This window comes from Anthonomus grandis, chromosome 4 (genome assembly GCF_022605725.1).
Source record: "Anthonomus grandis grandis chromosome 4, icAntGran1.3, whole genome shotgun sequence".
NCBI classification, from domain to species: Eukaryota; Metazoa; Arthropoda; class Insecta; order Coleoptera; family Curculionidae; genus Anthonomus; species Anthonomus grandis.
The window spans coordinates 4961490-4987771 of record NC_065549.1 but is presented as its reverse complement, the minus strand read 5'-3'; the positions used below and the strand labels follow the sequence as shown (position 1 = coordinate 4987771).

At 31.2% G+C, this 26282-nt stretch overlaps 1 protein-coding gene across 1 annotated transcript; it reads left to right on the top strand.

Annotated features, from left to right (window-relative positions):
* The first annotated feature begins 1793 nt into the window (after positions 1 to 1793).
* LOC126735088 (uncharacterized) lies at positions 1794 to 18728 on the top strand. The gene is made up of 8 exons (XM_050438986.1): positions 1794 to 1940; positions 5515 to 5761; positions 5820 to 6081; positions 9998 to 10188; positions 10241 to 10494; positions 10575 to 10737; positions 17910 to 18087; positions 18364 to 18728. The coding sequence occupies exons 2-8, from the start codon at positions 5536 to 5538 to the stop codon at positions 18488 to 18490; spliced, it is 1401 nt and encodes a 466-aa protein (XP_050294943.1). The 5' UTR covers positions 1794 to 1940; positions 5515 to 5535; the 3' UTR covers positions 18491 to 18728.
* Positions 18729 to 26282: the final 7554 nt, after the last annotated feature.

Below are 26282 nucleotides of genomic sequence, written 5' to 3'. Positions count from 1 at the left end.
GTTTTTATTTAAAATGTTTTTTAAGAGATAAAATTTATAAATTATTTTTCTAATATATGATATGTTAGTTTTTCTACCTGATTTTCCCATTTCAGATGTCTATCTATAATGATGCCCAAGTATTTTATTTTTAAAACCTCTTTAATTCATTGGTTTCAGTGTTTCACTTTTATGCTGTTAAAATCCGGACGGTTTGCCAATGTTATAGAGAATGCCAGATTGAAGCAGATTAAGATTTTGTAGAAAATATTAAAGCCGTGTCATCTGCGTAAGATATTATTCAGCCATCTTTGAGTTTTAAGTTAGTTAGGAAATTAATATATGTTAAAAACAATATTGGACCTAACACTGTACCTTGTGCTACACCAATTCTCATTTTTAATGTATCACTGAACGTTTCTTTAACTTGATAACAGTTTCCCATTATTCTTATTAGGACTGCCAGGATTAATAAAAAAATAGTTTAAAAAAACTAAAAGAACACGCTTTTATTGCTAATCGAACTAAAAAGTAGAAAATAATTTTTAATTACAAAGAGTTTTTATTACAGCAGTAGAAGGTCGGACAATCAATCATAATTAATTAACTGAAATAAATAAATCAAAATAAAATTAGGGTTATTCACAGAATAATTCAAATCAAAGTAAAAAGCGTGGAATGCATTTTACTTCATTTTATTTTACTTTATTCTAATTAATCGATCTATTATATAAATATTTATTAAATTTTACTATTCACGATGAATAGTTTAGGCGCTATCTTTGGCGTACGCCGTGATGACTTATCTCCTCTATTCAAGAAAACTTGCAAGGGCATTTTTAATGAAGAAACTCATCAGCCTTCATATGAAACTAAAATCAATATAATTGCTATATGACTTATCAACATATTTAGATTTTTTTAAAGTCTTTGATAGTGTAAAGATTTTTTCAATCCAATAACTCTGAAACGGTTATATCTACAAGGAAACCTTTGTGGTAAAGAAACTCATTAGCTTAATTTGCCGATAGAACTTAATTTGCCGGACTTGTAAATGTATCTATGTCACTTTTTTTTTTTAAAAGGACTGTTGTAGATATATTGCAAACGTGATTCAATTTTATTTTTAGTTGTAAAAAAAAGAGTAATTACACCCATATCTACGCCCCCTTGGAAAGAAACAGATACTAAGAAAAGCCTGTAAAATTCATTGAAAATTAAGTAGAAAGTTTAGTAAGAAGAAAGTTTTAAAAGTCTTTATTCTATGCTAAAAAACCATGTTTTTTGTGGAGCATTTTGCATCATGTCACATTGATTGGAGATTTCCCTTTGAGTGACACATGATTTCCCTGTAGATGCTTCTCGAATAATTCCGTGCTTCATATTTTTGTAAAAAAAGTGTCGTATTGCCCATGAAATCTCCCTTTTTTTATCTGTCTTCAAAGCTATTTAATCTACTTTCCATATAAATTTAATATAATTGGGCATTTTTTTACTGAAATATAGTAGATGTTCTGTTCTTTAATGTAGATCTGTCCTGTATTCCTGTCCTAGCTATCTCTTGAATTGTCAAACACAATTTCTTATATGATGGAAATTAAGGGAAGGGAAGGTTGCCCATTATTTTCAAGATACAGATGAACCCTTTGTATGAGTCACAAGGCACCATTTCAAATGTTTCAACTATTAATTTATCGTCTGTAAACGATGTCATCGCAATGATTACGCCATGGTCCACATGTAAGAATAACAACAACCCGATTATCATAAATACGGCACTGGCTAAAAGTCCCGTAATAACTAAGAAACCGTATTTTTGCTCGGCACTACACTGCGTCGACGGTTTTCTTCTTCAGTTTCTTTCCGCATCGGTATTATTAACAGCAAAGATGCGTCGCTACGCTAATCGCTAATTAATAACTGATTAATGGTGTTTCAGTTCAGTTTTGTTTTGTATTTAGGTAAGTCTAAGTTAAGTAGTAAATAAATGACCTACTTTTTAGTAAGTCATGCTCTTACTAGGCGATCTAACCGTTAAAAAATATACCAACAATGTCCCAGGAGGGTTTTCGGAATATTTCCAGGATATTTGGATAAGGTTTTTATGTTAAAGGAATGCAGATTTTCCTGTATATTCCCAAATCAATGTTCTATTAACCTTTGACTAATGCTTTTTAAGTTGAAAGACGAGATATTTTTAATGACACTGGAAAATCTTAGGAAAGTTCCACTTAAGCCAAAAATGTTGCAAATATCCTATTTGTAATAAATTAGAAAATATAGCTTATAACTGAGGACAGTCAGGCAAGACTTTACAAGACCCGGTATGTCTTCGGGAATTATTACATTTTTCTCCATATAATTACTACCGTAATTAATGCACCTGTTAAAAGATATAAATCATTACCTAACGCACTAATTTAACACTTGATAACCATAAATCATTTTAAAGATTCCAAGATATATAAACGTTACATAAGCAGTTATAATTCGACTTAAAAAACCTAAATTAAGTCCTCAACTGTTCCAAAAGGATGGATTTTGAGCATTCACTTATATTATTATGATGAATGTTATAATAATCACTATACATAAGGCAATTATATATCCTAAATTAAAACTTTCTTATTACATTTCTATTTAGATTGTATTGTATGTGCGCTATTGTATTAAAATAGTGGTCGTTCGCACGTTTATAATTTTTCCTTGTGTGATAATTAAGTTCCTAAATTGGATTATACCAGTTTTGTAACAAGTAAATGTTGTTCGACAAGTCCCTATTACGTATAGTTGGATAAATGAGGTATTATGCCATTTTGGTATGTGTTTGTCCAATCACTTAATAATTGTTATTTAACCTAAGAATTGAATAATCACAGCAATTAATTGAAGAGTTGATTCGATATTTTAATTTTTTTATGACAATTACTCTATTGAATTCATTAATTAATACCTAATGTCATTCATCAGAATTATATTTATAATCATTATTTAATGACTTCCAGGCCTGCATTGATCGGCACTAACTTATTTTGATCGAAAAGTTGATATTTTATTCAAAGATGGCGCTAATCAGACATTTTGACAGCTACAACTGTCATTTTGACTTTGTAAGAGAGTTTAAAATTTCAAAATGGCAGACACGCGCCCACTTGATTAGAAAATGAATTTGTCATTTTGACGTTCTTATTCTCGATAATAAGGATTTTTTTAGTGCTAGTCACTTGTAAAAAATGTTATTCTACGTGAACAAGGCAGTAATCATATGCCACATAACTTCAATTCAAACAATTGTATTATTTGATTAGATCTAAAAAATGGATCATCGGCTATTTTAAAAGTTAAACATATTGTAATTTCCGACCTTAAATGACAGTTCTAAATTTAAAAATAGCCGTTGGACGCCATCTTGATTATAAAGAAATTACAATGTTATTTCCAAGATGGCGCTTCCATCGGCTACTTGGAAAACTAAATGTCACTTACCTTCAAATGACAGTTCTAGATTTAAAAATGGCCGACCTTAGCCAACTTGTTTAAAAAAAAAAACAGTTTTATTTCCAAGATGGCGTTCATCGAGCCTTTGCAAATGTTCTCAATGAATGGCTGTCAATTTCAGCTGCCAATGTAAGTTCTATATTTTAAAATCATTGGCCATTTTGAAAGTTGAATGTCACTTTTCTAGATTTTAAAATGGGAGGTGAACGCCAACTTGATTTAAAAAAATAAATAAAAATTCTCAATGTTACTCATAAGTCATGTTAAAGGTCAGAGCTACCAGAAGTTGGTTAAAATAAAAATTAAATTTTATTTTTAAGATGGCGCTCATCGGCCATTTTGAAGGTTAGAGAGAGTTCCAAATGTCAAAATGGCCGATTCGGTTCCAACTTGATTAGAAAAAAACTACATTTTTAATTCGAAAATGTCGCTCATCGAGCTTTTACCAACTTTATAGCTGTCACTTTTGACGTTAAGAGACAGAGAGAAAAATGACAAGTTTATTTCCAAGATGGCGCTTATCGGCCATTTTGAAAGTTGACGCTGCTTTTTTGACATCAAAAGAGAGTTTTAAACATTAAAATGGCCAATCTGATTAGGGAAAACAAGCCAACTTGATTAGGTAAAAACTAGAAGTTTATTTCCAATATGGCGCTCATCGGCTATTTGAAAAGTTAACTGTCACTTGTTCTCTTATGACAGTTCTAGATTTCAAAATGGCTTGTGGAACCCAACTTAATTTAAAAAAAAAAGACAATTTTCTTCCACGATCGTATCCATTAGCCCTTTTAGATATTAGAAATGACATTTTTGACATTAAAAAACATTTCTAATAAATATCAAAATGGCCGGCCCACGTCAACTTGATTAGAAAAAAAAAGACAATTTTATTTTCAAGATGGCGTTAATCGGCCATTTTGAATGTTGAAGCTGTCAAGTTGACCGTGTAAAACAGTTTTAAAAAATATCAAGATGGCCGACCGGGGCCAATTTGATTAGAAAAAAATTAAAATTTTATTTCAAAGAAGGCGTTCATCAAAATCGTGATTTTCAAATGTTACTGACATTTCAAAATGGCGGATGGCTGCTAACTTGATTTAAAAAAAAGAGACAATTTTCTTCCACGATAGTACCCATTAGTCATTTTGAACGTTAGAGCTGTCACTTTTGACGCTAGAGGACAGTTTCAAATCTCAAAATGGCCGATCCGACTTCAACTTGAATGGAAAAAATTTAAGTTTTTCTTCCAAGATGGCGCTCATCGGTTGTTTTAAAAGTTGAATGTCATTTTTGACCTTAAATGACTAAATTTCAAAATGGCGGGTGAACGCCAACTTGATTTAAAAAAAAAACAATTCTCTTCAACGATCGTACTCATTCAAAATAACTGACGGTCGCCAACCTGATTTAAACAAAATGACATTTTTATTTTCAAGATGGCGCCGTAATTTTTGACGTCATAAAGGACCTTATAAGCAACTTCAATATGGCAGCTATATATTTTCGGTCTTATAGGGTTTTCGTGATAATGGTACCACAATAAATTAAATACAGCAAACAAAACAAAAGACTCATTTATATAGGGGCCATAGAAAGGAGGAAAAGCAAATTATAGCCGCGTTGGTTCACGTAATTCGTGTATATATAGCGGTACCACCAAGCCGTGAGGCATCGATCATGACGTCTCTTTCTAACACAATAATTTCTGTGGCGAAGGGGTCATTACCATTCCAAGGCCAACTTATGTGATGCCGCGATTATCTTCGGTTCTTACTGGGTCACTGGTACTCGCCCGTTTTGTTATTGTGCGATTTTATTGTACCGTGCCGGTACTTTTATCACGATAACGTCGAGGAAACCGCTATGAAATGACATGGTTACGATAAACAACAAATTCCTTGGCAAGACTTTAAATCTGGGACACCCTGTATAACAATTTTATATTTCATTAGCAAACCAGTTAAGAAACTAGAATTAAATAACTACTTGCATAGCTACAACTAGAACTAATGCATACGTCAAATTCAACTTTTTTAGTTTCCATTCAATGAGATCAAAATGAAAATAGCCCGATCGTCTTTGTTTTGCATCTTTGTCGTCATAGTGTGTCCAACAAAGTCGTCTTTCTTGAGGAAAACCATCCCCGCCAAAGTGCCAACCAATAGAATAGCGGAGATCACCACCCGCTGTGATTCCCAGAACATCAACGTCACCGTATCAACAAAACAGCCATTCAAAGGTGCGGTGTTCGCGAGAGATTTTGCTCAAGAATGTAAAGTGTTTGGTGAGTGATACTTAAGCCGTTACGACGTTTACGGACTCACTTAACTCACTCTTCTTAGGTACTTTAAGCCATAGTGCCTCCCTTAGCTTGCCGACCTCTGGATGTGGAGTGAGACTCACCTCCTCACCAGAAGAAAACGGTAGGGCCCGCATGACTTACTCGGTGGTGTTGGTGTTGCAACAAGATCGTTATTTAAGGCAAATATCGGATCAAGAACGGTTTGTGCGGTGTGAGGTTCCTGACGAGGCCTTTTTGGTGAGGAGTCAATCACTGTTCAAGGCCCTCAAAGAGGATATTAAGGATCAAAAGACAAATCACAGGTGAGAATGAGGGAGTTAATAACCTGGCTGTAGAGATGTTTTTTAATTAATAAAAAGCTTGGGTAATTGACATAAATACATTTTCCTGAGTAATTGGCCTGGTAAGTTTCTACACCTGATGGTTCAAAAGTTTTAAGTTCTTGGAATAATTTCTGTTGTATGTTCCAGACATTTAGACTCATTTTTCCCATTTTTTCCAGGCAGCTGAAATGATTTTTTTAATGGGTTTCAAATTCTTGGAATAAGTTCCCATTTGTTCCAGGCATTTAGGATCATATTTTAAATTTTTCCAGGCAATTGAAGCAATTATTCAAAGATATAAAGTTCATGAAATAATTTCTCATTCCGCTTATATATTTTAAGGCATTTACTAACTTTTTCTAGGCAGTTGAAATGGTTTTGAGTTCCAAGAATGATTTTCCATTTCTTCCAGGCACTTATGATCATATTTTAAATTTTTACAGGCAATTGAAGTAATTATTTAATGGTATCAAGTTCTTGAAATAATTTCTTATTTCTTTCAGGCACTTAGGGTTATATTTGAAATTTTTACAGGCAGTTGAAGTGATGTCAAGTTTTAAGAATAGTTTCTCATTTTTTCCAAGAATTTGAAGCAATTATTCAAAGGTATCAAATTCTTGATTTAATTTCACATTTCTCTTAGACTCTAGAAGTCATTTATCAAGTTCTTCTAGGCAGTTAAAGTGATGTCAAGTTTTAAGAATAATTTCTCATTTATTCCAGGCACTTAGGGTCATATGTCTAATTTTTCCAAGTAATTTCTGTATTTAAGCTTTTCCAGGCATTTCTCTTGGATATTTGAAGTCATTTCTCAGGTTTTTCTAGACAGTTAAAGTGGTTTTAAGTCCCAAGAATTATTTCTCATTTCTTCCATGCACTTTTATGGTCACAGTTCAAATTTTTACAGGCAATTGAAGGAATTATTTAAACGTATCAAGTTCTTGGAATAATTTCATATCTTTTTTATCTATTTAAAGTTATTTATTAAATTTTTTCAGACAGTTGAAGTGGTTTCAAGTTTCAAGATAATTTCTTATTTTTTCCAGGCATTTGGAGTAATTTTTCAACTTATTCTAGGCAGTTGAAACAATTTTTTATGCGTTTTTAAGTTCCTGGAATAATTTGTCATTTATTCCAGACACTTATGTTTATATTTCAAATTTTTTTCAAGGCAATTGAAGCAATTACTTAGAGTTATAAAATTCTTGAAATAATTTCTTATCTATCTTAGGTATTTGAAATCCATTATCAACTTTTTCCAGGCATTTAAAGTGGTTTTAAGTTTCAAGAATAATTGCTCATTTTTTCTAGGCACTTAGGGTCATACTTCAAAATTTCAGGCAATTGAAGCAATTATTCAAAGTTATCAAGTTCTTGGCATAATTTCTTATTTGTCTTTTAAGTTTTCCAGGCATTTCTTTTAGATATTTAAAGTCATTTCTCAGATTTTTCTAGGCACTTGAAGTGGTTTTAAGTTCCAAGAATAATTTATCATTTCTTTCGGGCACTTTCATGGTCACATTTCAATTTTTTTCAGGCAGTTGTAATAATTTTTATGGGTTTTATTATTCCTAGAATAATTTGTCATTTCTTTCAGACACTAAGGTTCATATTTCAAGATTTTCCAGGCAAATTAAAGCAATTATTCAAAGGTATCAGGTTCTTGAAATAATTTATTGTTTCTCTTAGGTATTTGAAGTCATTTATTAAGTTTTGGCAGGCAGTTGAAGTGATCAAATTTCAAGAATAGTCTCTCATTACTTCCAGGCACTTGGAGTCATTTTTCAACTTTTTCCTCACAGTTGAAATGATTTATTATGGGTTTCAAGTTCCTGAAATAATTTCTCACTTCTTCCAGGCACTTAGGGTCACATTTCAAAATTTTCCAGGTAATTAAAACAATTATTTAAAGGTATGAAATTCTTAAAATAACTTCTCATTAATCTTCTCATAATCATTAAGGTATTTGAAATCCTTTATTAAGTTTTTCCAGGCATTTGAGGTTTCAAGTATAATTTCTCATTTTTTCCAGGCACTTGGGTCATATTTTAAATTTTTCAGGCAATTGAAGCAATTATTCAAAGGTATCAAATTCTTGGTTTAATTTCCCATTTCTCTTAGACTCTAGAAGTCATTTATCAAGTTTTTCTAGGCAGTTAAAGTGGTTTTAATTTTTAAGAATAATTTCTCATTTCTTCCAGGCACTTAGGGTCATATGTCTAATTTTTCCAAGCAATTAAAGCATTTATTCAAATGTATCAAGTTCTTAGAATAATTTCTTATTTCTTTCACCTATTTGAAGTCATTTATTAAGTTTTTCCAGACAGTTGAAGTGGTTTCAAGTTTGAAAAATATTTTCTAATTTCTTTCAAGCACTTGGAGTCATTTTTCAACTTATTCAAGGCAGTTGAAATATGTTTTTATTCATTTCAAGGTCCTGGAATAATTTCTCATTTCTCTATTTAAGTTTTTCCAGGCATTTCTCTTAGATATTTGAAGTCATTTCTCAATTATTTAAACGTATTCAGTTCTTGGAATAATTTCATATCTTTTTTATCCATTTAAAGTAATTTATTACATTTTTTCAGACAGTTGAAGTGGTTTCAAGTTTCAAGATAATTTCTCATTTTTTCCAGGCACTTGGAGTCATTTTTCAACTTATTCTACGCAGTTGAAACAATTTTTTATGCGTTTTAAGTTCCCTGGAATAATTTCTCATTTCTTCCAGGCCTTTATGGTCATATTTCAAATTTTTTCCCAGATAATTGAAGCAATTACTTATAGTTATAAAATTCTTAAAGTAATTTCTTATCTATCTTAGGTATTTAAAATCCATTATCAACTTTTTCCAGACATTTAAAGTGGTTTTAAGTCTCAAGAATAATTTCTCATTTTTTCCAGACACTTAGGGTTATATTTCAAAATTTTCAGGCAATTAAAGCAATTATTGAAAGGTATCAACTTCTTGGCATAATTTCTTATTTCTCTTAAATTTCTCTTAAATATTTAAAGTCATTTCTCAGGTTTTTCTAGGCACTTGAAGTGGTTTTAAGTTCCAAGAATAATTTGTCATTTCTTTCAAGCACTTAGGGTCATATTTCAAATTTTTCCAGGTAGTTGAAAAGATTTGGAAAAAAATGACTTGGAGTCATTTTTTAACATTTTCCAGGCAGTTGAAAAGATTTTTTATGGGTTTCAAGTTCCTTGAATAATTTTTTATTTCTTCCAGGCACTTAGGGTCATATTTTAAGATTTTCCAGGTAATTAAAGCTATTATTCAAAGGTGTCAGATTCTTGAAATAATTTCTTATTTCTCTTAGATATTTGAAGTTATTTATTAAGTTTTTCCAGGCAGTTGAAGTTTCAAGAATAGTTTTTCATTCCTTTGAGGCACTTGGAGTAATTTTTCAACATTTTCCAGGCAGTTGAAATGATTTCTTATGGGTATCAAGCTCCTGTAATAATTTCTTATTTCTCTTAGGTATTTGAATTTATTTATTCAGTTTTTCCAGGCAGTTGAAGTAATTTCAAGTTTCAAGAATAGTTTCTCATTTATTCCAGGCACTTGGAGTCATTTTTCAACTTTTTTCACGCAGTTGAAATTATTTCTTTTGGGTTTCAAGGTCCAGGAATAATTTCTTAATTTTTCCAGGCACTTAGGGTCATATTTAAAATTTTTCCAGAAAATTGAGACAATTATTCCAAGGTATCAAATTCTTGAAATAATTTCTCATTCCTTTCAGGCACTTGACGTCATATTCGAATTTTCAAACTAAAAATGTTACTTGGGCACCCATAAATTCAATAAATAACCAATAAATCAATATATACATGACTGAAATTGTTTAAATAATGATTACATTATATAATGTACAATGTGTGTTTGTGTTACCAGAGTTGGAAGATTAATGAACGAAGGATGGTCGAAGGACCTCAGCCAAGACGAACTGGAAGAAGAACTACGTGAGGCGATGTCGGCAGCCAGAGCCTGGATGGAAATCGTGCCAGAAAACAACCTGGAACGACCCCTAGGAACAGTTGAAGTCGGCGAAACTCTTTTATTAACTGTCAAGGCGACCCTCCCAGGTAAGACCCTCTGGACCTACAAGAAGCATTAAAACATGAACAATTTTTCCAGCCGGAATTGGATGGCGTATGGTAGACTGTTCGGCCCACGACGGTCTAGGCGACTCCTCACAAAAACTGTTGGATGAATTGGGATGTCCCGTAGACGAAGCCTTACTACCAACACCAAAGTTCGGACCCATTAAGCCCATTGCGTCCATGAGACATCAGGAGGCGACGGCAAAGTTTGCCGCTTTTAAGTTTCCAGACCGGAATCGGTTGCATTTGAAGTGCAAGTTGCAGATTTGCAGAGGGGTGTGCAACAAGGTAAGTCGACAATCCTGAAACTGCCGAATATTCTCTTCTGCGCTTCTGGTAGAGTTGTGACACATATAGTGTTTTTTTAGGTTGAATGTGAGGGTGAAAACAGCACAGATGCCAGGGTTGGACGGTCAAATTTTAACCTAAGCGACGCCATTTTGGACCGCCTGGAAGTATACAACAGTGTCGAAGTGATCGCACCGGAAATCGACGATGCCAACGAGTTCCGGAAGAAAATGAACTCGGCCGGTAAGTCTCTCGTGGCGACGAGAAAACCTGTACAGATTTCTTCTTTTTCTTCTATCCTGGCACTCTTTTGTACATTTTATCATTATTATTTTCTGTATATAAAATATACTCTTTTGCACGTACTTTGTTTTTCTTTCCTCACCATAGGTTATAGTGTCGGCGTACATTTACGAATGCATGGGAATCCAACTTAATGGGCGGGAAATTTCAATTTTCGGTACTGATCTCACGGAGTATCCATTAACGACCAGTAAATATTGCAATTATATGAGATATAAGCTCAAAATTCATTTAAAAGTGTGGGAAATTTGAAACTTGGCGGAAATCATTTCAACTTAATAAAATTGCATAGAAAGCATAATATAAATACCGGTTGGTTTTTAAATATAGGCGTGGCTTTGACTATATTTTGACAAAATGGCGGATGGGCACCAAAAATTCGGAGGGAGAGCGTCGTATACATCAGCGTTTTGATTTCCAAGACGGCAATCATTTACAAAGTTAAAACTCAAAATGGAAAATAAATTATTAATGGTTAAGGAGTGGGGGAAAGACTTTTTGTATATTTAAAAACCGCATTTCTTTAAAAAAAACCGTAAATTTTAAATTTTTGTCCAGAAAATCTCGTTTTCCGCACATACATAGAAAAATATTCATTTCTGCACTAGGGCGATAAAGAAATATCCGTGTATATGTTCCAGCGGCTTTAATCATACTTTGACGTAAAAAATACAACTCAAAAATTTGAAAAAGAATTGGAAATGTCGCCATTTTGGAAAAAATCGGAAAAAGAGCATCAGATCAATATACGAGTCTAAAATATTATAAGATTTGATCAAAACAACATGGCGGCTCTATATTTTAAAATGGCGGATCTATGTTTAAACTGTCATTATTATATTTTGTATTGTCGTTTAGAGGCATTGAAAGCTACCTTAATTGGTGCAAAATTTGATTATTTTTTAAAGCGATTTGTCAGGAAATTTGATTTATATTAGGTCTATTATGTCTATTTGTATTGTCGGCAAATTTCAAATCCTAACATTTAGTTAAAATCCCTAATAGGCGGGAAATTTGAATTTTTACTCAAAACTTATTTACTGTAAAAGACAATCCCTGTCCCTTTCTTTCACACATGTGTAGAAAAATATTGCACAAAGGTAATAAGGAAATATCCATGTACATGTACCAGGACGCGATTCTAATCAGATGCAAAAACTCGAAAGTTCGAAAATGCCGCCATTTTGGCGGAAAATTGGATAAAATTATAGGAAGAATTCAATTTACTCTTTAATGTATGACTGTAAAATATTGTCAGATTTGAAGAAAACAAAATGACGGACCTTTTACTTTAAAATGGTGACTCTGTCCGCCATTTTGAACATTTAAATTGTCATTTTTATATTTTGATGCCTTTGTATCATCGTAAGGAAGGCATGGAAAGCCATCTTAATTGGCGCGAAATTTGATTATTTTTCTAATAAGATTTGGCGGAAAATTATCTTTATAGTTCTAAAAGGGCGTTTAAATTTGTCATTGTTTTATATTGTACCGTCGTATACAAACCTCGAAAGTCACATTAATTGGCGCAAAATTTGATTATTTTTTAACGCTATTTGTCAGGAAATTCGATCTTATATTCGACGAGAAGTGTCTATTTGTATTGGCGGCAAATTTGATTTCCTAATGTAAGCCAACCCCTTTATCACCATTTAGTTTAAGATCCCTAGTAGGCGGGAAATTTGAATTTTTACTCCCCAAATTTGGAGGACATTTCATATTACTTTAACCATTTTTATTCTTATTATAAAAGACAATTAACCCTGTCCTTTTCTTTCACACATGTGTACAAAAGTACCGCATAAAGGTAATAAGGAAATATCCATGTACATGTACCAGGGGGTGATTCCAATTATACTTAAAAATGACAGTTGACGACGTCAAAAGATGGCGACTTTATTCGCCATTTTGAACGTTTAAATTGTCATTATTATATTCCGTACAGTCGTGTAAAGACACTTTAATTGGCTTGAAATTTAATTATTTTTTGACGCAATTTGTCAGGAAATTGAGTTTCTAGTGAATCTATTCGCCATAAAATAACTAGTAGATGATAAATGTCATATGCATTGGCGCGAACTTTGATTTATTATTGTACAAATAATATGGTTTTATTCTAAAATGGCGATTCTAGTCGCCATTTTAAAATGTTTATTTGCGTTGACGGGAAATTTGAATTCTTAATGGAAAATATGGTTGAAACATCCTCGAGTGAATAAAATAATATAAATTCCTAAAGGAACAACAAATATGAGTCCCAGTGCCTGGAATTAATGAAAAAGTCAAGAAATCAAGAAAAAAATACTTACTAGCTTTAAATGCCTGGAAGAAATAGTAAATAATTTAAAATTCCGGGAATGACTTCTTCAATTGTCTGAAAACTATAATAAACAGTACAAAATACCTAGGAAAAAACTGCCTGGAAAAAATTCAAAATTACTTAGGCTTATGAGGTACAAAAAATTAATCCAGTGTTGTAAATGACTTCAAACATCTAGAAAACATCAATAAAGGTTCCAAAGGCTTAAGAAAAATAATTAATGGGCCTGGAAAAAGCCTAAAAATACCTCGAATTGCCTAGAAACCGAAAAATGTGAATTTTTACTCCCACAATTCGGCGGGAATTTCAAATTACTACAGGAAAGCTTATACTTATAATAAAATACAATTATCCCTGTTCCTTATTTCGCAGAGGCACAGAAAAGTGTCATCATTTGGGCAATTCTTTGACGTAAAAATATGACAGCTCCAATGTAGATGGAAGTGAGAAATAAATCGCTTTCCACACTAATTATATGTAATTATGCGAGCACTGGCCTTTTTGTCTTTATTTAAACTCTGATAAAAACAATGGCGTTACCTTTACCCTCGCCTAATGAATCACTTTCCGCACGACCACCGATAAAATCTATTAATTTTCATTACCCCGCTCGTCTTCTTATTATTACCCCCATAACTCTTCTGGGGCATATTTATGATGGTTGGAAATCGTTATTTTCACAGTCCGGTGGAGAGATAGATAATCGCTTTTCGAACTTATATGGCACCACCAAAGACGAATTTTACCGATTTAGGGACAAAAAGGAAACATTTCGCCTTAATTTGTGCGAAATTTGAATACATTTTTACGTATTCTCATTTTAACTCTTTTGTTTGTTTTTTTCCGAATCTGCCAACTACTCTTAAGAGGTACTAACATTCTCATTTCATAGGTATTAAGTATTAGTTCTCTAAAACTTTTTAAAAATGCCACTTCTTTACCTCATGTAATAATTTTAGTAATACACAACATGGCTTTTTGAAGGGGACATCAACCCAAGCATCAATATTTCAAAATATTAGGTATGTAAGCCCTAAGGCTGCTTAGATAGAAAGCTTTTAATTAAAATTGGTATTCCAAAGGGTAGTATACTCCTTAGTCGTTTATTGTTTATAATATTTATAAATGACTTGTGAGTATAAAATAATTGATGATTTTAAGCTCGCAATAACTAAATTTGCAGATGATATAAATATGATTGTAGGAGGAAAACTTGTAAATGATCTCTTTCCAAGAACTGATGAGTATTTTAATAAGGCAAAGAAACAGTTTGACCAAAATAGGCTGATTTTTAATGAACAGAAAACTAACATTGTAGTATTTAGAACAAATAGGTCAAAAAAGGACTTACCTCCCTCTATACACTTAATTGGACGGTACTTTGAAGTGGCTGAATATACCAAATTCTTGGATATACATATTGACCAGTTTTTGAGGTATAGGATAAACACATAGAAATTTGTTATGGATTTAGAATAACAGCACAATATCTAAATATAAATAAAATAAGATTTCTATATCATGCAAATGTTGAGTTTATTACGAGATACGGCCTAATGTTTTGGGGTTCAGGGAACTCTGAAAGCATTTTTGTTATTCAAAAAAGATTTATTAGAATAATGTATAAAATGGGTCTAATATCAGTAAACATGTCGAAGAGTTTTTAAAGAAAAACGAATAATTACAGTATACGGCCTTTATTTATTGGAATGTTTAATGTTCTAATTACTTATGACCCACGTAAACAAAATCTAAGTATCTAAACTGCTTGTTAATCTGGAACCTTATTGTATCAAGGATTATCTTGAATGTTGATATAATATTATTTATGTATTGTACCAATGGAATATTTATATTCATATAAGTATTTTTTGTTGACGTCATTTCACTGATTACTATTATTGATTGGACTCTATTTACTCTAGCATTAAATAATTGTTAATCTTCTTTATTACTTTTTATGGAGAAAAAATTTACTAGACTAGATAGGGTAAAATCACTGATGTTTTTGAATTTGTATAGAGAATTTCCTCTATTTATTTTTACTTTTAGAATGCTTAAATCGCATTTATTTATTTTATTATGGCATGGTTGGATTTTGGGTGGTCTGGTGGTTGGGGAATACACTTCATTTGTTGATTCGTGAATCTAGTCCCAATACAAGTCAGTATGATTTAAATACGCATTAATATTACAAAAAATACGATCAAATTATGCATCGATTTTAGGCGTACAAATGTGGAATAATTTACTAAATTTTGCCAAAAACTTAAGCTATTACAAATTTAAAACTTATATATATTATAAACGATCTTTAACCTAATCAGGATTTACAGTATCTTTATTGTACTGAATTTTTGATATTTTGAATTGATATATTTAAATTAGTTACAGTATCCTTTCTAACTTTTCTTTATTATAATAGATTTGCAATGTGTTTATGTTGACTTTATAAATTGACATTTAAATAATAAGACTTTTTTCTTTTTTTTTTCATAATAATACTTATTATTGAATATTTAGAATTGGAATATCTATTTAGTTTTTGATAGGGTTATTAGTTTTTGTTAGAGTTATTCCACGTAAATATTCACATAGACGCAATCGGCTTTTATCATTGCAGGATAATATCTTTGCCACAAAGTATGATATACGAAGAGAAAAATGTATATACATGGTGTTCCTTAAAGGAAGGGGGTGATTCCTGGGCCCATTTTAAGGAAAAAAGTTCCCATGAACATATGTCCTTAACGTCTTAACTTTTGAGATACAGGGTGTTAAAGTTTTCAAAAAAAATCAGTTTTTTAATAATAACTTAAACAATATTGTAGACATTTTTATGAAATTTGGTACATGTATTCTATGCATCAAGACGCATTTCTTGATGTGCAAAAAGAAATATTTTCTCTACCAGTGGCGTCTCTCTCAGGTGCCTCGAAGAAATATACTTAATTATTCAATTTTTCCAGGCAGTTGATTGAGGTATCTTTTAATCCTTTCTAAAATTTCTAGAGGAAGATATAAAAACAAACGTGTCTTATGCTGTTAGGCACAGTGCTTCCTTTCTCTCTCTTTCTTTCTCTCGTCTGTTTAGTTATTGTCTAATTCCAGGCAGTTGAAAAATAGAAAAACCAATGGGTTCTATGATTTTAGGAACAGTTCTTTCTGTCTCTCTTTCTCTCAAGTAACTGGAATATAATTATTGTCTAATTCCAGGCAGTTGAAAAGTAGAAAAACCAATGGGTTCTATGCCTTCAGAAATAGTTCTTTCTGTCTCTCTTTCTCTCAAGGACTTAGAAGAAATATATATAATTATTGTCTAATTCCAGGCAGTTGAAAAATAGAAATACCAATGGGTTCTATGATTTTAGGAACAGTTCTTTCTGTCTCTCTTTCTCTCAAGTAACTGGAATATAATTATTGTCTAATTCCAGGCAGTTGAAAAATAGAAATACCAATGGGTTTTATGATTTTAGAAACAGTTCTTTCTGTCTCTCTTTCTCTCAAGTACTTGGAAGAAATATATATATTTATTGTCTAAATCTAGACAGTTGAAAAATAGAAAAACCAATGAGTTCTGTGATTAAAGGAACAGTTCTTTCTGTCTCTCTTTCTCTCAAGTAACTGAAAGAAATATATAATTATTGTCTAATTCTAGGCAGTTGAAAAATAGAAAAACCAATGAGTTCTATGATTTAGGAACAGTTCTTTCTGTCTCTCTTTCTCTTAAGTAACTGGAATATAATTATTGTCTAATTCCAGGCAGTTGATAAATAGAAAAACCAATGGCTTCTATGATTTTAAGAACAGTTCTTTCTGTCTTTCTTTCTCTCAAGTACTTAGAAGCAATATATATAATTATTGGCTAATTCCAGGCAGTTGATAAATAGGAAAACCAATGAGTTCTATGATTTTAGGAACAGTTCTTTCTGTCTCTCTTTCTTTCAAGTAACTGGAATATAATTATTGTCTAATTCCAGGCAGTTGATAAATAGAAAAACCAGTGGGTTCTATGGTTTTAGGAACAGTTCTTTCTGTCTCTCTTTCTCTCAAGTACTTGGAAGAAATATATATAATTATTGTCTAATTCCAGGCAGTTGAAAAATAGAAAAACCAATGGGTTCTATGATTTTAGGAACAGTTATTTCTGTCTCTCTTTCTCTTAAGTACTTAGAAGAAATATATATATTTATTGTCTAATTCCAGGCAGTTGAAAAATAGAAAAACCAATGGGTTTTATGATTTAGTTATTATTGAAAAACTGTTTTCTTTTTTAAATTTTAACACCCTGTATCTCAAAAGCTAAGACGTTTGGGACATTATGTACATAGGAACTTTTTTTCTTAAAATGGGTTCAGGAATCATCACCCCCTTAAATATTAGCACGTCTTTAAGGAATGCCCTGTATATTATAATGTTCACTTACATTTTACATAATTTATGTATTTTTATTTCTTTGTAATAAATGATTCTTGATTTGATTTGATATAGAGTTATTATTCATAAGACAAAGGTCCCAATCAAATACATCGGAACGCGCGAAATTTATGCCGGTTTAATTACAACTTGCGCGGAAGCTCATCAATTTTCGCGTTTTTTACGACGGATCCGCGCATTACGTAATTGTGGGGTGCGCCCATAAATCGGCGGGTATTCTTTTAACGAAGCGCATACTTAAATCGGCGCATTCGTTATCTTTAACCGATCTCAATCGTGCGGTAATCTTCTGTTTCTTTATTTCTTATTGAAGAAATCAATTTATGAGGCCACTTCCTGTTTTTACGTGTTTCAGATTTCGACAGCTACCCGTTCCCTAAAATACCGGGTGACAGGACGTTCTGTGTATCCGTAGACAAAATGGCGATCGCTTTTTGCATTTTGGGACTGATTTTCCTGATCGCTATCATGGTGGCCACCTGCTCCTTGCTCAAATCCAGACGGTCACACGATGGAATGCAGTACTATACAAGGTAACAGAAAGGTTTCTTAATAGCTCTCAGTACAGGGTGTCGCAAATTCGAGGGTGACCATTGGAATCTCGGAAACAGTAAAAATTACAGGGTCGGTTAAATAAAGGCAAGGTTAAATAAGGTTGCGCAATTTGAAGCTTAATAAAATGACGTTTAAAAAATTGTAAAATTCCGGATACTTCTGGAGTTATCCGAAAAAAACCGAAATTTTTCAAAATCCTTTTTACCTTCTATCGTCTTTACAGAAATGACCAACTTTCGTTCCTTGTTTTGCAGGAGTCTTTTCTCGAGTAGCAGTAGCGGTTCTGCGTTCGGTAGTAAATTGCTTTTAGAAGAGAGTCCGGTCCTGGGACAGTCCGCCTCGACGATGTCCAATCGGATGCATTATGGGAGAATTTTGTAAAAAAAAAAAGACTGAAAATGTTAAATTTTAAATTTAAGCGATATTAAGGGGGAATTTTTGAAGTACGCGCAAGCCAGTTTTAATTTTAACCTGACTTGGTCCTACTTCGTTTTGGTTGCATACGTTGCAAATGTGTAGCGACCAGAAAATTATGGTTGTGGTTGTATTATCTATAGGAAATAAAAGATTTTATTTGTTTTATATTGTGTTTGTGTCTAATAAATATTTTCTTATTAAATGTTCTTTTTTTTAATCCAAGAAGATCAAAATGAACAGCCAAGTTGTTAGTAGTTTACATACAAATCGATGAGGATTATGAATTTGAAAACAATTTTATAAATATTATCGAAACGGAAAATGTATTCTAGTTAAGCCAAATTTTAACCTAGAAATACGTTTTTTTTTTGCATGGATTTTATTTAATTAAAGTTATTTTATTTTATTTTATTTTAGTAAAGTGCCTTCTATAACGCTTTATAGAATTTATAAAAATATCTTAATTAGCTTGGAAGTTACATGGCAAAATGTTTAAGAACAATAGAAAAATTCAAACTTGCAATTTGTTCCAAAAACCTCAAATCTTATGAGCATTGAACCTTGGACGGCAAAACTGAAAAAACTGAGAATATGAAAAATTCGAAAGACATGTTACTTTTATTTGCAAAAATTTAAGTATAGAAGATTAAGATTTCTAAAAAAAAATAAATATACCTCAAAAAAATAATAGTAACATAAAATGATCCTTTAAAATTTCTCAATACAGCACCATTTATATTAACTTTCTAACTAAACTAATAACCAAGTTACAGTCAATTTTGTTAGAGGATAATTTTTTTTCCAACTGTCCGACTCCATTTTGGAAGATATCTCAAAAATTAACAATTTCTTAAAAAATGTATAGAGACATAAAATTAACCTTTAAAATTTGTCAATGCAGCAGAATTTAAATTACCTTCTTAACTGAAATATTAGAAATGTTACAGGGAATTTTGTTAGAGAACAATTTTTTTTCCAACTATCCGATACCATTTTGTCATATTTCTCAAAAATTTATTATTTAAAAAAAAATTATAGCAATACTAAGTGAACCTTTAACCTTTCTCAATTTATCACTGGTTAAATCACTTCTCTAACTGAAATAAGAAAAACAGTTACAGGCAATTTTGTTTAAGGACAATTTTTTTTCCAATTGTCTAACACCATTTTGGCTGATTTCTCAAAAATTAAAAAATTCTCAAAAAATTGATAGAGACATCAAATGAATCTTTAAAGTTTGTCAATCCAAAACAATTTAAATTATTTCTTTAGCTTAAATATTAGAAAAGTTTCGGGCAATTTTATTAGAGCACATTTTTTTTTCCAACTGCCTGACAAAATTTTGGCAGATTTCTCAAAAACTAATTATTTCTCAAAAAATTTATAGAAATATCAAATGAACCCTTAATCTTTCCCAATTTAGTACCGTTTAAATTTGCTTCTTAACTAAAGTAATAAAAAAGTTACAGCCAATTTTGTTTAAGGACAATTTTTTTTCCAACTGTCTGACACCATTTTGGCAGATTGCTCAGAAACAAATTATTTCTCAAAAAATTTACATCAATATCAAATGAACCTTTAAAGTTTGTCAATCGAGCACAATTTAAATTACCCCTTTAACCTAAATATTAGCAAAGTTACAGCCAATTTTGTTATAGGACAATTTTTTTCCTAACTGTCCGACAACATATTGGAAGATTTCTCAAAAATTAATAACTGTTCAAAAAATGTATAGGCATATCAAATAAACTCTTAACCTTTATCAATCGAGCAATATTTAAATAACCTCCCTAACTATAATAATAAAAAAGTTACAGGTAATTTTGTTAAAGAACAATTTTTTTCCAGCTATCCGACATCATTTTGGAAGATGTCTCAGAAACCAATAATTTCTCAAAAAATTTATAAGGACATCAAATAACTCTCTAATCTTTCTCAATTCAGTACCATTTAAATTTTGTTTCTAACTAAAATAATAACAAAGTTACAGCTAATTTTGATGGAGAGTAATTATTTTTCTATCTGTCCGACATCATTCAAAAAACATCCCATGCTGCATGGAAAAATATAAATAATTTTGTCAACTTTCTGAAATAAATATTTTAACACCCATTTGAAATTGGAAATTTGTATTTTCTAAAAAAATCTGCTTTAATCAAAGATGGAATATTATTAAAATATTTCGACTACCTGGAATTAAAAAACGAATATTTCTTCAAGGCATTTGAACTTCATATTTTCTGGAAAAAACAAATGACCCATCACTATCTGTCGCCGTCCTGGAAGTACTTGCAACTACCTGGAATAAATTTTAGAAAATATTCCAAACCCCCCATCTTAAATAGAAAAATTATATTTTTTTGGAATTAAAAAAAATGCTTGCATGGAAAAATGATATACCAACTGCCTGGAAAAATATAAATAAATACGTCATTAAGTCAGTATGTTAAATAGCTTGAAAGTTATATGCCAAAAGGTCCAAGAAAAATTTAAAGAAATTAAAAACTTGCAATTTGTCCAATCAAACTCAAATTTAGTGACCGTTGGACCTTGAAAGGCAAAACTCTCTTTAACTCAGAAACTATTAGACCCACAAAAATGGTTCATATATGAAATTGTTCCCTGGAAAATGCACTAAAAACTCCATAGGTAGCTCAAAAAGTTTTCAAGTGATCCTTGAACACCTTTAAAATTTGAAGGGGAAAATTACTTTGAAGGCAAGTACTCGTATTTTAGTTAACCCAATTTTTCACTAAAAATTAATTTCTTAGGATCCACAACATAAGCCAGTAAAGAAAATATATAAATATCTTCAATAACTTGGAAATGACATTCAAAACTTTCAATTTTTTCCAAAGACCTCAAATCTCATGAGCATTGGACCTTGGAGGGCAAAACTGGTTCTAACTAAGAAACTATTGGACCCACAAAAATGGCTTGTATATGAAATTGTTCCTTGGAAAACACCTTTCCTTGTAAAAACCTATTTAGGTACCTAAAAAGATTTTCTAGTGATCTTTGAATATTTATAAGAAAATTTACCTTGAAACCAAGTATTCTAGTTAAGCCGTTTTTTTACTCAGAATCACAGTAAATACACGACAATCAAAGAATCTTGTAATAAAAATCGGTTTCATAGTTAAGGTTTCAATATTATCGCGGTTATTTTCCTGAAGATGTTCACATTGTTAAAGAGAAACGCGTGAGAAATTAAACATGTTTTCGTTTTAATGGAATGGGGGTTTGAATTTTAAAAACTGATGAGAATGATTGTTGTCCATCTTATACTGAGAAATCTTGAACGATCGCAATAAAATTATGTCTCTTGCCTGTATTTGGTGTAAATTCGTTAGAAAAGTATCATTTCCAGATGATCCCGAATGTCACTGGACAGTGAAATGCGGTAGAAAGTAAACAAATTTACTTTTATGACCCTTATATAAGCATAAATAATGTCTGTCTTAAACCTAGAAATTCTGGACGATCGTAATCAAATTATGCCTCTCATCTGCATTTGGTTCAAAGAGTCTAACTAATATCAAGTTTTCTAAAACATACTTTTTTATAAAAACAGGCGATTCTTTCACACAAGCAGCTCGGGCTTACATGATTTCTTCTCTATGTATCTTTATTGACCTAGCAAAGGCATTTGATACCGTTTATAATTTAATGGAGAACTATTTTAAAAATCAGAGTCTGATATGTTATGTTGGGAAATTTTAAGAGTGTTTAAGCGTTTAGTTCCATAGGAACTCTTGAAACTCTTTTTGTTTCTGATATCATAAATTGCCTTCTTAAGAAAAACTAAGAAGGAAATGTAATTGGCTGTGCTGATCACATCGTTATAAACGATTAGCAGAATTTGATCTGAATGATATATTTAATCGATTTCCATTTAATCAGGTTAAGCTTAAATCAGTCTAAGAGTTTGTCCTTTTTGTATCTCAGTTTAATGAATATATCAAGCTCTAACACCTGTATGAGAAAGCTTTTATTTCTAAAGTGGAAGTATTTTAGAATTATTATTGATCGGTGATGGTTCATATATTTTATGGAAAACGCGTTTTTTTTGAGTGAAAAATCCATTTAGGTATCTCAAAAAGTTTCCAAGTGATCCTTGGAAAACTAAAAAATTTATAGGAAAAATTAACCAGAGTTCTAGTTAAATAAATTTTTTAAACAAAATAATTTTTTTACATAGAGTTTATCTACAGGGCGTTTACTATAATGATGTAAAGGAATCATATAAATGTCTGATATATATTAGAAGTTACATGCCAAAATGTCCAAGAACAATAAAAAAAATAAGAACTCGCAGTTTGTCCCAATAATCTAAAATTTCATGAGCTTGGAGGCCAAAATTGACAAGACTCACAAAAATTGTTCATATATGAAATTGTTTATTTTCTTAAGTGAAAACTCCGTTTAGATACCTCAAAAAGTTTCCAAATGACCCTTGAAAAACCAGAAAATTTACAGGCAAATTCACCCTGAAACCAAGTATTCTACTTAAGCCAATTTTTCACTCATAATTAACTCGTCGGCATAGAGTTCATCTATAGAGTATCCACTATAATGCTCTAAAGGAATTATAAAAATACCTTAAATATCTTGGAGGTCACATGCCAAAATGTCCAAGAACAATAAAAAACCTCATTATTTGCAATTCTATGACACCGATATCGGTTTTCCCAATAAAAAGACTCCCGCCATCAACAATAATGAGTCCACAAATAGTTTTCAGATTAAACCGTTTTTGCTCCAAAGCGGATCGATGTATGTTTTATCTTAGAAATAACAAAAAAAAAACAATTTATTAACCGGGGATTTTCTTAGAATTGAACCAATTATTGATGCAATTTGTCATTCATTGATGGATTTAATGACGCTCACGACAAATAACGAACCAATTATTGATGGTACATACATATACGCAATTTGGATTGGAAGTTTTCCTTAATAAACATAAATCATATCATACGAAGCGTCATGTTGCAATTATCTAAATTAATAAATGGGTTGTAGCAACACAAAAGGATCCATTTCAGGAAGTAATTAACCGATCGATTTAACAATTTTCTTGATGTACTTTTTGCGAGGAGTTACTTCCTTAACCAGAGATATTAGATACTATTGTAGGTGGTTCGGTGTCTTGCTGAGTTATTGGATATTTCTGATATTAGAGAGGCATCTTTTTTGCTCACTTTATCATTGTCTATTATTAGTATGTAATATGATTTTGAATTGCTTGACTTCATTTTTGGCGTTTTTCCATTATTAGGTGATATTATTAGTAGACATAGGTTTATTTAAACTTTTCTTCTTAAAATCAATTCTTAAGAGTCCTCCTATTAACTATTATATGCTTCTTGGCAACACATTAAGTCCCTCAATATCGCAAGTTGTTTGTGAAAAACCTTTCCACATAAACTAATGCTCTGCAAATAGATTTTTTTTTGTTCCGTGTCTTATGGAATGGATGTACTTCGTCGTAACCCATTAACAATTATTATTAGGTTGGCATGAAGAAGTAAAATTAACAGGAGAAAAAAAAGGGGAATTGGATTCATTTATCGCATTCAGCTGAGTCACCGGCCGTTAAATCAATTCAGGGTTCCCAAGGATTTTTCGACGTGTCATTAGAAAAATCTGCTGCTAACAAGGTTGTGCTATAAACAGGGCTTTTACTGCTCGTTTGAGTGCCTTATTATGTTGTTTTTTTTTTAGGTTATTTATTAAATAACCGCTTTCAGACAACTGGGAAGTTAATAGAAAAATTTGTTTACAAGGCGGTTCATTATTGGCTTTTTAAGTGAGATCATTAAAAATACACCTAGACTATTTATTTGTTTAGATAAAGGGCCTCATTACTGTCAAAAAGCATATAGCAGCTTCCATAAGTGGTCTTAATATTTTACTTCATCAGAAACTTGCGTAAAATGTCATAACTTCTTACCCGAATTTATAATAGCAGCTTACAATACCAACAGATAAAAAAAATGCAAAAATAAACAATTAAATGAAGAGGAAAGCAATAAGAAACAATACAGTTAAAAAGCGTAACAATTTTGAGGAAACAAACGCCTAAATAAATGTGGTAAAAATTAGCATAAAGCAGCACTTTAGATTTTTATGAATAATTTTGTTCAATTGATGGTTTTCACTACTTTGGAGATCCCAATACGAATATCTGGATCTAAGATAAAAAAATATGGATAATAACTGGGTACAAGTGACTAACATTAGTTATAGCTATAATTTTCAACTGAGTTTACGATAATAACAAATAAGAATAGGAAAAAAAATATGCAAAAATTAACAATTAAGTCAATAAATGTCAAAAAAAATTTAAAATGCAATTAAACTGGGTTTTTTGGATAAAATTGTTAAAACAAAATAAAATTAGAGAATTCCAATAAAATAAAATATAATGCTATTAAGTTTTTAAGTAAAGTTATGAAGAAAAATTGTGAAGATATTAATAAAAAAATTATATAGAAAAATAATCAAAGGTAAAATTTTGAAAAAAATTTAGAAAAATCCAATAATTCCAACAATAATTCTCTTTACAATAATAATAATATATCTTTATTTAGCAAAAAAAAGCTACCTACATTCAATAAAAACATAAATGAAAAACAAAGTAAAAGTTGGCCATAAATCTATTAGGAAACTTCGGTTAGTCCATGGATGGTCTCAGTATCCAGAAGCAAAAACCCGTTTCCTGAAATATCCTGTTAGGAGTAGACCATAAATTAAAACTAGACTTAACCTAAACATTATTTCCTTGCCCCACTTATTAAAAGCACAGTTAATTGAATTGTTGTTGCCTTGCATTACAATAATAAATATAATATCGACTCAGGTTGATCGAGTCGGTTAATAAAAAAAAAAACGAAGACGAAAAAACTGGCGAAAAAAGTTTCCGTTTCTTTATTTTTAGTGCCATTATCTTTATTTATTAATGCACTGGAAAAAAATTAATTTTAAATGCTTGTAAAAAAGCCAAAAATGCACTTAATCTGCCTAAATGAGCGAACTACGAATTAAATTCTTTAAAAAAAATTAAACACTACTTCAAGAGAATTGAAAATATGAAAAATTAAGAAATGACTTAAACTTGCTGTAAAAATTGAAAAACGACTAAAATATCCCGGAAAAAATAAAAATCCATAGAGTTTTAAAACTTCAAGTGTCAAGGAAAACAATTGACCTAAAAAGTCAGTTTCAAGTGCCTAGAAAAAAAATAAAAACTCACTTAAATTGCCTAAAGGAGTGAACTGCGACTTGAATTCCCTGGAAAAATTTGTACCGTTTTAAAATTTCAAGTGCCAGAGAAATAAATTTAAAGTGACTTCAACTGCCTGGAAAACGTAAAAAACGACTTAAATTCTCTGGAAAAAACCAGTTTCAAGTGCCTGGAAAAAAATAAAAAACTCACTTAAATTGCCTAAAGGAGTGAACTGCTACTTGAATTCCCTGGAAAAAAATAAAAACTCGTACCGTTTTAAAACTTCAAGTGTCAGAGAAGCAAATTTAAAGTGACTTGAACTACCTGGAAAACGTTAAAAACGACTTAAATTCTCTGGAAAAAATAAGTTTTAAATGGCTGGAAAATAATTAAAAACTCACTTAAACTGCCTAAAAGAGTGAACTGCGACTTAAATTCCCTGGAAAAAAATAAAAATTCATACCGTTTTAAAACTTTAGTGCCAGGGAAGCAAATTTAAAGTGACTTCAACTGCCTGGAAAACGT

Excerpts from the sequence above, each read along its gene's own strand:
- LOC126735088 (XM_050438986.1), top strand. The coding sequence starts at position 5,536 with ATGAAAATAGCCCGATCGTCTTTGTTTTGCATCTTTGTCGTCATAGTG. Across the intron at positions 5,762-5,819 it reads TCAAGAATGTAAAGTGTTTG|GTACTTTAAGCCATAGTGCC; the intron begins GTGAGTGATACT and ends CACTCTTCTTAG. Across the intron at positions 10,495-10,574 it reads GCAGAGGGGTGTGCAACAAG|GTTGAATGTGAGGGTGAAAA; the intron begins GTAAGTCGACAA and ends GTGTTTTTTTAG.